Here is a 13,319-nt window from a genome sequence, read left to right as displayed (position 1 = left end):
TCTAAATTCTAAATGTCAAATAGTTTTTATCTATTGAAATAAATCTTTTGAAAAACAAACACTTTTTCCAAAAATCAATCAAAACGGACTGTTGGAGGAGATAGATTACTCATTTTTTCTTTCTCTAGTTTATTATTTTATTTTTTAATTTACAAAATATAGCATTAAAACATTTTGAGCTAAATTACGAACAAGATGCCCGTCTAGCTCAGTCGGTAGAGCGCAAGGCTCTTAACCTTGTGGTCGTGGGTTCGAGCCCCACGGTGGGCGACATATATTTTTGGTGTTATCAATATTAAAACTAGGTAGTTATTAGCTAGAAATATAAAACTATAAAAAGGATAGTGAACGCTCATTAATAAGTAGCAACTTATCTTAGTGTTTCCATACTTTTGTGTTGTTTCAGTGACTCATTGTTCGCATTTATACATAGAGAGGTCAGTTATAGTGTGAAGATGATTTCAATGGCTAGCTACGAAGTCACCTTCAATGTACAATTGGCAAAAGAGATCAGCATTAATCATTCTTAGTTAGTGTGTTAAGAACTAGTAAAAATCCTGTCCGCACAAAGTAGTAATAGTAATGTTATATATAAACTTTTAAAAGAAGTATTGAATAATTTACCGTTAGAATAATTTCAGCTAGTGAACTTGTGACAAATTCCTACCGTTAGAATAATTTCAGCTAGCAACAACCAACTTTCAAGCTTCAATACCGAGTGTGTAGAGACAGAAAGTCATGACAAGGAAATTGACATCACATAACACAAAACTCTCGTGAAACACACAACTGTCTCAAAACAATGCAACATTAAGTGATAGTGGCCTCAGCTCTCAGGTATTGTCGCTTAGTCCTTATTAGACATTAGCACATGGAAATGGTGTCCTACCAAAATATATAACCATTACAATTTTTTATATCATGTGCCTTGTTATAATTTAGCATGGGCTAAAAGAGATGTGTTAATTAAACTAACTCTTGAGTTGATTGAGTGGTCAGTTCACTCGTTCGTTTAAACAAGTGTTAAGAGTTTAAATTTTGCTTTATACATGTAATAACACATTGGCTAGTGACAAACCCTTTAACGGAGCTCTGATCCATGTCGAATTAGACATTGGCATGCCAAGTTGCGGGTTCCATGAGAAACCAAAAAAACTATACGAACTCTCGACTTGTATTGTTATACACTAAATCGATACACACCCTTGTACTGTTGCATCAAATGTGGGATCTACACTTGATCCAAGAATACAGAGGTGTGTGTTGAACCATTTACCCGGCAGAATGAGTAACAAAATGTTCTCATCGGTTAATAAACAAGAAAAATTACATTCCTAAGCACCAAAACATACAAACATAATCTACAAAATATCATGTTTGAATGTCAATCACTCAATCTTACTTGGTTCTCATGTGAGCTAGAAGGATAACACATTAAGCTGAACAAATAGTAGAAAACAAAATAATAACAAACAAAGAGAGATGGGTGCTTGGAGTTCGGCTGATGTAGAGTGATCCGAGAGTTCAGACGAATCAACTGCAAGTGGCATTCCATCACTGTTTAGTGTGCATGATTGGGGGTTAGAGCCATCAGGGTTCAACATCAGAGCGCGAAGAACCCCAGAAACCGTGTGAATATAAGTCGTTGTGTTCTTAGCTAGAAGCCATGTCAAGCCCATCAGCTCACAATCTTTGTCGTGGATCTTGGCCGTCCTGTCTTCTACTTTGCTTGAATTTGAAGCTTTATTGTTAAGCTGCATAGAAGTAATGCCACAATTAGGAAGTCTAATACTTTTTAGAGATAAATTTGGTCTTCGTCACTGATATCCGAATCATATTGTTAAAAATTTAACTAACTCTGGCCGTCTGTCCTAATAACGGTACCATGCCCAGGACTCAAGAGTGGCAGGGGAATGAATGAACTTACCACTGGAGTGTTGGAAAATGAAAACCACAGATGTTATATAATCTATTGCTCAAAAATGTGTTCAGTTGGAAATGTGATTCTGATTAAGGATCAGTTTTACTCCTTTTGCAGACAATTTGCAAGGTAGCATGTGTCAGAATGAAAAGTAATATATTAAACTTACACTTCTATGTTAAGGAACCATCATTTATGAATGTGGAAGGCTAAGAACAAGAACACTCAAATTGGAACATTTTAGCCACGTATTAGAGGGTAAAAAAAAGCATTGTTTATGCTATCTTCTGCATTTAACAAATAACACCACAATTTGTCATAATAAAGAAAGCCAGGTTAAAACTTTCCAGGAACTTATTTTGTAACATCAATTATCAAAAAAGAAAAGAAAGTTAGCAAAAAAAGACTATAGATAACTCAACTATCATCTTAATATGAAGAATCCAAAGACTTCAATTTTTTGTTAAATACCATGATAGAGACACTGCATGCAGATAACAATTTCTTGTTTTGTTAAAGAATTTCAAGAACTTTGGCTTCAATTGGTTCTTATGACTTCCGTGAAGCGCACAAGCTCCAAAGGCGCGTGAAGGATGGAGACATTGCAAGATAACTTAGAGAGCAACCAAACTCTCAAACAGAAAGATAAAACAAACACAACTTTACCAAATCACCAAACCATGAAGAAGATCAACATCAATAAAATGAACTCAAATTCATCATATTCAACAAAGATCCATCAAATTCTAAGTCACAAAACGAATCAAACAAACCCCAAATCAAAACAAAAACTTCTATTCTTTTTTTTTTTTCTATTTTGGGAAAAGATTAATAGAAAACTGACCCTGTAGAGTGTGTTCAAGCACTTGGAGCAGCCACCAAGACCAGGGAAGCCATTGACATTGTTGGTTCTACTGATGCAATTCTTCTCTAACCTTCTCACAGTTTTATCCCAACAAGTTCACCATTTTCATTAACTGAAAATGCATCTGGGCAACTCAGAGGGTGAAGCCTTATCCCACAGAAGCAGAACACAACATCACATGTCTCATTGGGTCTTTTCAGCTGAATCCCTCTCACTTTCAGTGCATTCTCTAAGTCATTCACACATGTTTCTGAGTCATCTGGTAACAATGGCATCTCATATGACAATGATGATGTGTGGGTATGGCTATGGGTTAATGCAGTGGAAGAATATGCAGAGTATAACCATGATGCAAGAACAGGGCAGCACCGTGTGCGGTGGAGCTCCATGTCAGAACCACCACCACCACCACCGCCTCCACAAGCATTCTTTATACCGTCAAAGAGTTCATCTGAGAGTGTCAAGGGGCAACCTTTGACATCAGATTGTTCAGGGAATGCAGGGATTGTTGCTGTTGATGGATGAGATGGGCCTGGGCTTGGGCTTGTGTTTGGGAGGATGGGCTTAAGGGTTTGAAGGGTTGTTGTTGATGATGAGTCATTGCACATGCAGCAATGGAAGAAGAAGATGATAATGCAGAAGAGGAAAAGGGTTAGTGGTAGTGGAGCTGACATGGTGTTTGATGAAATGTTTCTGAGAGAAAAAGATAGAAAGGAAAAAGGATTGGTTTTTGTATTGTTTTGTTTTGTTTCTGCTAACTAAAAAAAGTTAGTAAACACCAAGAGAATGTAGGTGTTGGTTATAATAAGTGGGTGGGAAGCAAAGGGGTAAAATAAAATGGTGGTGGGGTTGGGTACTTGAGTGAGTAAAGTTTGGCAATATGCCATTATTCTAATTTCTAACTAGTTTATTTTAGATCTATAAGACTAGTTTAACTCCATAAAGTTAAGAGTAGGGATTAGTGTGTATTAATGTATTATCATGACCAAATCATTCATGGAATAGAAGGACTCAATTTGACTTACATTGTCTCATTGAAGTCACATTATTTTGATGTTATGTTTTTATATTGCTATTTTGTGTTCTTTTATGGTTTAGGCTTTAGGATGTATGAGTATTAGTAGGTACATGGGTATTTAATACATGGCATTTGTGTCCATGGCTGATGGTTGGAGGGAAGGTTAGTATCTTTCACATGATTGGGAGGGTTCATATTCAATGAGAGTAACAACACAGAGGTGTGAGGTGGCCATGGTTTAATTGTTTCCACCACCACTTGCTGTAACCTTTATTCTTTTCCTACTCCTCCTTTTGAATTACTATATAAGCTTATCCATTTTCTGGTCTTGGTTACGGTTTATTCTTGCAATTCTTTAAGTCAAATTTTATTGCATTATATAATTATGTTATATGGAATAAAGTATTGTGCAATAAATGGTAAATTTGAACCAATATATAAAGATATTTAAATATGTCTAAATGTGTTAGAAAAATTATCTTATATTTTATTAAGACATAATTAACTATAAAAAAATGCATATCAAACTAATATGGTGCTCAAAATACCACAACTCAATAAAATATCTATGCTTTTCAGCGTGAGAGAGCATAATGACATGTTTGATTTATGAGAAAATGATAAATAAGTCATTGACCTTTTATCTCGAAAATAAATAAGTTATCAACTAACTAAAAATATAAAAATATTTTTTACTTTTTAAAACGTGAGACGTGTAAGTCCTCTAAAGAATCTATTTGTCTTTATATATTTTAAATAAAAAACTTAAATCTCTTATATTTTAAAAAATAAAAAATATTTTGACATTTTTAATTAATAAAAAATTTATGTATCTTTAAAATATAAAATCAGGAATTTATTTAGTTTTTTCTCTTGATTTATATAGGATAAGCCGTTGTTGTTATTTCTCAAAATTTTATCCAATCATAAATATTATAAAGTTAAGTTTTGATAGTCACTTTTGCAAATATTGTTTCCATAATTATTTCCTCCAAATTTTACTCTATTTCAAACTAGATTGACGAAAAAGGGATTTGCAAAGATGGGCATCAACTATTAATCCAAAAGCCTAATCAATTGGCTTTTTTCTTATTTAACTTGATTACTTGAGAAATCATGCTTTTGTGTTGTTTCCTTTAATCCTTTATTCCCCCTGGATTGTGCCTTGGAACAAAGTGTTGCTTTCTAAGTTTGTCACGTGACCTCATTGCCCATATGTTCTAATCTTTATTTATGAATCAAATTTCGTAGTGCTTTTTCCAACATGGTTAGCAATTTACATTTTTTTAAAAAATAAGTCAAGGCTGTCACATTGCTCCATCTTTCATTCTCCAATGCCCCAACTTTCTCACTCAAATAATAGTGGGATGCCTCAAATCATGTAATATATATCGAAAATACAACAAGGATATTCTATTTGAGAGTTTCCATACGTTCCTTTTGGCTTTATTTGATCTATCTCTTAACTTATATGTAACTTATCTCCAGTAAAAAAAATTCTTGTTACCTCTTCTTGTAAAGGGTAGACTATTTCACTATTACATAATAAATAATACTCAGGTGGTTTTAAAGCAAGTATAAGGTGTATTCTAGAGATTTAACTACTATATCAGATTTTATAATTAAATTCATGACATAATAAAAATGTTATATGTAACTTTCATAATAGGATCTAATATAAGAACCATATAATTTTTCGCGAAACACATCATTTCGATTATTTTAACTATTAAATGGAAGCAGAAATCTTGAACTTAGCTTCTACTATGCATGAAAGTATAATATTTAGATTTAATCAATTAGTGGCTTACTGGCTTTGATGATGATGCAGGTTAATTAATAATTACTTTTAACAATTCTGCAGTTCCAATATAATACAATATTTTATGCTTATATATGTTATGATGGGCTTATTTTTTTGTGCTAGTTAAGTCCACATTCCACAGGCTATTTTGCAATTTGTATGATTCACTTCAGTTTTATTATGTACTGAAATTTTTATATTCATTATACATACATTATGCAGTGAGTAATGCTATGGTGAAAAGAAAAATTAAGTGAAAAATGAAGATTACATTCTTTACAATAAAAAAAAAAAAGAAAATAAAAAAATTAAAAACATCATGCACAATGCATACTTCTATCAAAATATAATTACAATCTTTACTTTTCAGCAAACGTCTCTCTTCACCAAAGAAATTTCCCTATTCAGTATCTTCCAAATTGGTTTGTTACATAATTTTGATACCACATCATGTAGGTTTTTATTTAAAATTAAAGGTAGCATTCAAACAAAATAACGAATATTGACATTGTAAAAATGATAAAATTTAGAGAAAATAAGATTATGCGAAAATCAATATGACAAGATTCATTTCCATCCATATTCTAAGAATTTAGGTATAGCTAGTATTTATTGTGCCGAAGTAATTCTTAAGAAAAACTTGTCTTAGAGAAATAAAATCTGTTCATTAAATTTTCAATGCACTGGTGTGAAGTGTCCATATATTGTCATCATGCATGTCCCTTTCGCTAGAGAGGAATGCTAGGGGCAGCAATTTTGGTATTTTGTAACCATCAATTAGTCATCAATAGTATTTTTAATGGTGTGAGATTATATCTAATGATGAGAAATCACTCACTTTTATTTTGATGGTTAAATGTTAGCCATAAAACACAAAAGTTGCTGCCCCCTAACTAAATTATCAATGCATTGGTTTGAAGTGCCCATCTAACTGAAAAACAAAACATAATGCAAAGCAATAACTTCCATATTCATATTTATATTTATATTGGTATTCAGTTCTGCTACACTTCCAAGTATTATTATCATTTAAGTTTAATCAAATAGACTCAATACCAACAAAAATTACTCTCACTAAAAGAGCATGATTATACGCACAAGATACGTGTCGTCTCCTCCTCCTCCGCGTTCCTCCTCCTCCCTCTTCTCTTTCTTCTTAGCGTTTTTTCTTCTTCGCGTATTTTCTCCGCATTGTCATTCTTTTGTTGCAACTGTTGTTGTTGCATTTTTTTTCTTTTCTTCCTCCTCTCTTTGGTGATTTTGCACCCTAATGTGTTTTGAATTGTGTAAAACAACGAGACCAAATGCATCCTAAACCGAAATTACTTAATGATGACAATACACAAACAAACTCATTTTAAAACAAGCACAAACCAAGTCAATTTTGAACAAAAATATATCCAAATCAATTTTAAATCAGACAATGTCATCAATATGACAAATCCGATGATAACGATAATAATAATGACGATAACAATAACGACGATACATATTAGAAGAAGACAATGACAATAACGATGATGATGATGGAGGAGAAAGATGAAAAGAAAACGGAAAAAAAATTCCATTAAAAAAAGAAGAAGAAGGAAGAGGAGGAGAAGGAGGTAATGAGGAGAAGTAGAAGCTGTAACATCAAAGAATGTACGGTTGAACTTGGTTGGTTTAATTACTTGAATGCGGAATTTTATTGATATTATATATAATAGGAATTGNTTTAGCTTTTAGTTTTATTATAATGTACTTACCATCCTGATTAATTTAGAATTTATTATCATTATTATTATCATATTTAATTTATAAAAAAGTAAATTAATAAACACATGAATGCATGACTATATCATAATGTTAGTACTAAGTACTGCTACAAAATAATTTATCACAAGAACCAAACACCAAATTCATATAGAGAAGTTAAATAGAAAGTTAAACAAGCATATTAATTTGTCTAGTCAGCTTTCAAATACTAGTGCAGTAGATAATTAGCCTACGTAGCATATTTATATATTTGAAGTATCTGTGCCAATAGCATTCATCCATTTTTCTTGCCTTTTGTGAGATGCATCATTGTCTTTTACCACGAGTTTTCTCAAAAGGTACATTCATAACTTGAAAACCTAAAATTATACCAAGAGAAACCATTGTTAGGATAATGCAATGCAAGTGAGAAACCTTTCAAGTTAATATGCTAGTGGACACAACTTTCCAACATAAAGAATATATGTATCCAAAGAAATAATAAAAACTAAATTAACAGAAATTAGCATCTATCTTAGTTCATTGTTCAATATAAACGTCCATAATATTACTAGTGTACCACTTAACGGAAAACACAGAAAAACTACTAAGAAAGAAACTGACCAGGTTCCCTAGTTTGTTTCTTGCTTTCTAAGTTAATGCTGTCAAGCTTTCGCTTAATTGGACCCTGAAAAGACAATGAAAAATAATAGATAACACGTTTCTTAAGAAAGTGCAATAAAACCATATGATTTTATATGTATGACAATACATCATTTCTCTTTGTAAATTTTTTTTGGGATACGGTTTTCTTGTTACACAAGAAATCAACAACTTACTGGGGTATCAGTCATTTGCTTTGAAGAACCTTCAAGGAACTTATTGCTAGTTCCTGATAAAGACCACAAATGATTACCATCATTAAGACATATAGTTAAGGATAATGGAAGCCAAATCTACAATTAGTGAGAAATTACTCTTACTCGGGACAGATTGCTTGGCATGATGTAGTTTTGTGGGCATGTTGAGCTTGGACTTGATTATTTGATGAAGATTTCGACATGAACTGGAATCTGCAGAAGGATACACGCCATAAGAAGCAAAAATTCTGCGGCTTGCGCAGCCATTTATTCAGATACAAGGATAAATCATAAGTCCAAATTCTTCAAAGTATACCTAGAAGTGATTGGATAGTTACAAATGCTGCGAGCTGTTCTGCCTCTTTTTTGCTTTTTCCGACTTGACCGGTGTAAATTCTACCATTAAACACCAACGTAGAGATGAAGACCGGATCCAATTCGCTTTTTTGACTAGTTGTATATTGGAGACTTCCTATGTTCTTTTGGACAGCATATTCATTCAGGATTGATTTGCAGTATATTAGATCCTAGGTCAAAACAAAGTACCTTCAACAGTTAGTAGAAATTAACCATAGCTTAGTTTCTTGAAAATGCACAGCAATGTATAAACAAGATCGGGAGTAGAAAACTATAAATTTCATGAACTTTCCAAACCTATGTTGTGTTATTACTAAAGGCTCTGATAAAATACACAATATCTAACCATAAAGCTCTGTTAAGAGTGTTCATTCATATGCTATTGATTCAGAACAATGAACAAACTAAACCTCAAAGACTCGAACACTCTTCAATAATTAGAAATATTTAGAATTCCTTGGAAGTATATCAGCATTTATATATGTATATACAGAAATGGTGCATTTATATACAAATTCAAACCTAAGTTGATAAATTTGTCCATAAAATTTATGGAACCACCTTAATTGTAACTTACAGGAAGAACAGTACATTCTTCAATATTGTTTGTGTCATGGATAATTATCTTAAGTGCAAGTTCTGCAGCATCCTGCTCTGCTTCTTTTCGATGTGAATATGTGAGCCTCGACTTGAACTCCCTTCCATTCACCACTACTGTCGACCTGAACTTCGGTGCATGCGCAAATCCTTCGTTGTCTGTTCGATAGACGGGTAATGGAAAACGAGATTTCTGAAGATACTCTTGTAATTTGTTTTTGTGCATCACTACTACTTATATGCCTGAAGAAAAATATAAAAAGTTACAAGGGCTAAAGGAATATAACTGAAGTTTCCATGTAGAACTCAGAAACATTACTTATTAGCTTATCAGTTCAAAATAAATCACAAAAAATAAAAAAACGGAAGTGAATACATTTCCATATATTAGTGAGGAATTAGTCAAGTCCTATCCTTAGCAATTAATGTATAAGAGTTGTCTATGGCTTCATTCATGAGAACTCATGCATCATGAAATTGGAAATTTTTTCTCAAAACATTGTCCTTTACATCAGAAGTTTGGAACACACTGATGTTAAATTAGAAATAAATAAATAAAACAAATAAAGAAAAACACAACCTTCTACTGAGTTTATTAACTAGGACTTTTTGTTTCCCAGCAGAAGAGTTGTAACATTTTCATTGTTTCAAAATATTCAAACTTCCCATACAGGAATATGGATTATAAATATTTATATGGAATTTAATTATATGCTAGGAAAAGAGAAAATGATAAAAAGGATAGTTCACCTTTCTCCCTGAACTCTTGAGTGGTTCAAGCTATGAGTTTCTTTTCAGTTTTCACCCCACACTTTCTTGGCCTTGATTATTATTGTTATTATTATTATCACTTACAAGTTATTACAAGAAAACTGCTCTTTTCTTATTCACTCTGTTTTTTCTTGTCTATGACTATGTTGTCTGAACAGTCAAACTTTGACCAAACACCACATGTTATGATTAAAGAAGCCAAAGCTGAAGAATGTTTTGCATGATCTGATCGTACCAAAAAAAAATGATGGTCATGATTATGGATAGACCATCCAACGGTTCATTTTTATTTATTATTAAAACATTATTTTCAGCCTACTACAAAAAAACAAACTGAACTTTAAGCACCAAATTAGTGTTAGACACCTGGACAAAAAAAAAAGCATCCAATTGTTGAGAGGACACAAGTTTAGATGTACAAAACTACAAACTAAAAACAAGGCAAGAGAAATATTGATGCAAAAATGTATCTGCTTTGAAATACTTAGGTGGCCAAACCACACACTCATTTAAGCAGGTCAAAATCCAGTGTAAAGCAAATATTGCCAATCTCCATAGAGAAGTCATTGCTCAACAAGCAAACTAACAATAAAATTTGAAGTTGGGAAACCATAACCGAATTATTAACACACTCATATTTTAGAACCACATATTTTTCATAATAATGTAATTTTCCTTATACAGAATGCCATGGATTTGCAAATGTTTATAACACTCTTTTGTTTTTCTTAGTTTGTAGCATGATAATAGTTAAGATACATGATCTCATAGGATAACAGTAAAGAACAATTAATTACTATAAAGAGATCTTAAACACTAAACTGTAAGCTACAACTAGGAATATCCTCTAAAGAATCAATAAAGCATAGTGGAATTAAAAAGGATGATAGCAATTGCAAAAATTGAAAGTTCAAAATTAACTGAATAAAAATGAGAAAATCAAGACATCAGTGGTATTGATGTTATGGCATTGCCAAAGTTCTCTGACCCAACAGATAGAGAATTTACAGAACTATGATACATATTCAGCAACAATAGAGATGTGATTTCAATTTGAGTTGATGTATCTTACTTTCTTTCATCCATTCAATAAGCCTCTAGCAATCATTTTCCGAAGAAGTTTCTCCGCCATGTCATTCTCACCTTTTCCAAACAAAGCACGAATAACGATTTCAAAAGTCATAGCATTTGGTAAGCAACCGTTGTTTTCCATTTCCGACAGCAGGGCCAATGCTTTTTTAGATAAGCCCTCTTTGCAGAGCCCATTGATCATAATAGTGTATGTCCTCACATTTGGACGATAGCTTTTAATGGAAAGATCTTGAAAAATCTCTTTTGCATCTGTAAGTCTTCCACCTTTGCATAGGCCATCAATAAGTATATTATACGTGCATATATCTGGATCAATGCCACTCTCTTTCATTTGATTAAATAACATAAGTGCCTTGTCAACTTGTTTGATATTGAACATCCCATCCAACAAGGAATTGTAAGTGATTATATTAGCAGGTTGACCTTTATTATGCATCTCAACAAGAAGCTTTGAAGCACAAGAGATTCTCCTTGATTTTCCCAAGCCATCAATTAGAGTACTGTAAGTTACCGTGTTAGGAACCAAGTTCTTGCGACGCATCTCTTCAAAGAGATTCAAGGCATCATCCATCAATTTACTTTTGCACAAGCCATTAATAATAATATTGTAACTTTGGATATCAGGAGCCATTCCTATCTGGGCCATTGTGTCAAATATACATTTTGCCTTGTTTAATTCGTTAACCAAGCAATACCCATCCATTAAACAATTATAAGTAACCACAGTTGGTTCCACAGCATCTTTTGTCATCACAGCCAACACACTCTTAGCATCTTTGATATTTCCCTCCTTACATAGTCCATCAATCAAAGTAGTATACGTATGAACATTTGGAGTAATGTTTTTCAGCAGCATATGATTTAGTAAATCAATGGCTTCCTTAAGTTGACCCGCAAGGCACAATCCATAAATTAGAGTGTTGTAGGTGATAACATTGGGAGAGATTCCCTTAGCAAGCATTTCAGAGTATAAATGAAAAGCATCACTTACAAACGTAACCTTGCACAAGCTATCAATAATTGCGCTGTACATGACGACATTAGGAATAATTCCATACCGTGGAATCTTTCTCAACACTTGAATAGCAGCTGATGTGTGTCCGGTCTTACAGAGCCCATTGATCAAAGTTGCATAAGTGACTTGGTCGAATTGAAATCCATGAGCCAACAATCTATCATGAAAGTGCAGTGCTTTTTCAACATTACCGCATAGACAGAGACCTTTAATGAGTGTATTCAACGTTATGGTATCAGGCTGAAAACCCATCCTGAAAATCTTGGTCAGTACAGAGAAAGCAAGCGCCATACGACCCATGCCGCAACAACAATTAATTACGATGCTCAAAGTAACTATGCTGGGAGCAATTCCCCTGGCTAGCAATTGCTGAAAAAGGGAAATGGCGGGGGAGAAATGGTTCGTCTTGGCAAGAGACCCCAAAATCTGGTTAAATTGGATGATGGATGGAGGGCGACGCATAGAGAGCATACGAGTGAAGGAATCAACAGCTTCATCAACATGGCGAGGGGATGTGAGCTGAGAATGAGAGTGAAGGCTTGACATTGAACATGAACAGGAAGGAAAGCGAAAAGGGAAAACATAGGGCACAAGAAAAGAGGGGATATGAAGACAGAAGCTGAACCTCGAGAATGATGCTGCACGCAACATGTTTGTGTAAAACAAAATCCGTTCAAATGAGACGAAGGAGTTGGAAGAGAAAAGAGCGAATTCAATGGTGGAAACAATCACTGTCATGAAACAAAGGTTGAGACTTGATAGTTGAAAGTTGAAACCAAAGCAAAGAACCATGTCATTCTCGGTGGACTTGTACCGACTTTATGTATGAGTTTGATTTATTTGGTTAGATAGGACAAGGGATGACTATAAGATTAGGACAGGGTCTATTAATGAATGTTAATTGTTATTGTTGCTTAAAAGTTATGTTGATATTATTGTGGCTATTTAGTCACTTGGTGAGGAATTGGATCTGTCTTGAATTCGATTGCATCACTAATAGAAGCATGAATTGAGTGAAGTGAATCTAACTAAAAAGGTAATTGAGATATGTTAACTAATTTCAAATAGATATAAGAAATAAAAATTGGTAAAGACACAAAATTAACTAATTGGTCTGCATAACATTAAGCATTAGAACCAATTGTTCCATCCAAAATACTATATACTGACTAATCAGTCTTAATACCAGATATCAAAATACTCAAATTGTCCAACAAAAGGCAATAACTACAACCATACTAAATATCAACATACAATCCAAAAAATTAGATAAACCACTGCAACT

At 33.2% G+C, this 13,319-nt stretch overlaps 3 protein-coding genes and 1 non-coding gene across 5 annotated transcripts; 1 reads left to right on the top strand and 3 right to left on the bottom strand.

The window, feature by feature from the left end:
* TRNAK-CUU lies at positions 198-270 on the top strand. The gene has a single exon. It is a non-coding gene; the product is annotated as a tRNA-Lys (tRNA).
* On the bottom strand, positions 1,157-3,777 carry LOC107644223 (uncharacterized GPI-anchored protein At4g28100). Its single transcript, XM_016348035.2, is given in 3 exon segments — positions 1,157-1,754; positions 2,766-2,875; positions 2,878-3,777. Coding segments are annotated over 3 exon segments (1,029 nt in total). The 5' UTR covers positions 3,461-3,777; the 3' UTR covers positions 1,157-1,418.
* LOC107644222 (double-stranded RNA-binding protein 4-like) lies at positions 7,448-11,137 on the bottom strand. Of its 2 annotated transcripts, none has more exons than XM_021102817.1 (7): positions 9,907-10,704; positions 9,137-9,399; positions 8,519-8,729; positions 8,326-8,415; positions 8,182-8,234; positions 7,967-8,030; positions 7,448-7,722 (listed from the first exon to the last, which is right to left on the bottom strand). In XM_021102817.1, exons 2-7 carry the CDS (start codon positions 9,380-9,382, stop codon positions 7,670-7,672), a joined length of 717 nt encoding a protein of 238 aa, XP_020958476.1. In that variant the 5' UTR covers positions 9,383-9,399; positions 9,907-10,704; the 3' UTR covers positions 7,448-7,669. The 2 variants fall into 2 exon arrangements, with proteins under 2 accessions (XP_020958476.1, XP_016200151.2); XM_016344665.2 differs by lacking the exon at positions 9,907-10,704 and adding an exon at positions 11,000-11,137 and having other exon boundaries at positions 7,449-7,722.
* LOC110262363 (putative pentatricopeptide repeat-containing protein At1g12700, mitochondrial) lies at positions 8,409-12,888 on the bottom strand. The gene is made up of 2 exons (XM_016348033.2): positions 11,003-12,888; positions 8,409-8,559 (listed from the first exon to the last, which is right to left on the bottom strand). Exon 1 carries the CDS (start codon positions 12,824-12,826, stop codon positions 11,006-11,008), a length of 1,821 nt encoding a protein of 606 aa, XP_016203519.2. The 5' UTR covers positions 12,827-12,888; the 3' UTR covers positions 8,409-8,559; positions 11,003-11,005.

This window comes from Arachis ipaensis, chromosome B05 (assembly GCF_000816755.2).
Source record: "Arachis ipaensis cultivar K30076 chromosome B05, Araip1.1, whole genome shotgun sequence".
Classification (NCBI taxonomy): Eukaryota; Viridiplantae; Streptophyta; class Magnoliopsida; order Fabales; family Fabaceae; genus Arachis; species Arachis ipaensis.
The sequence above is the reverse complement of the archived record's forward strand: the minus strand, read 5'-3'. Positions and strand labels throughout refer to the sequence as shown.

What these genes read in the sequence shown, in the direction of transcription:
- LOC110262363 (XM_016348033.2), bottom strand. Translation starts at nt 12,826, where the DNA reads ATGGTTCTTTGCTTTGGTTTCAACTTTCAACTATCAAGTCTCAACCTT.
- LOC107644222 (XM_016344665.2), bottom strand. Translation starts at nt 9,382, where the DNA reads ATGCACAAAAACAAATTACAAGAGTATCTTCAGAAATCTCGTTTTCCA. An exon ending in AGCAAATGACTGATACCCCA is followed by an intron (nt 8,031 to 8,181) that starts GTAAGTTGTTGA and finishes TTGTCTTTTCAG; the next exon opens with GGTCCAATTAAGCGAAAGCT. An exon ending in GAAACAAACTAGGGAACCTG is followed by an intron (nt 7,723 to 7,966) that starts GTCAGTTTCTTT and finishes GTATAATTTTAG; the next exon opens with GTTTTCAAGTTATGAATGTA.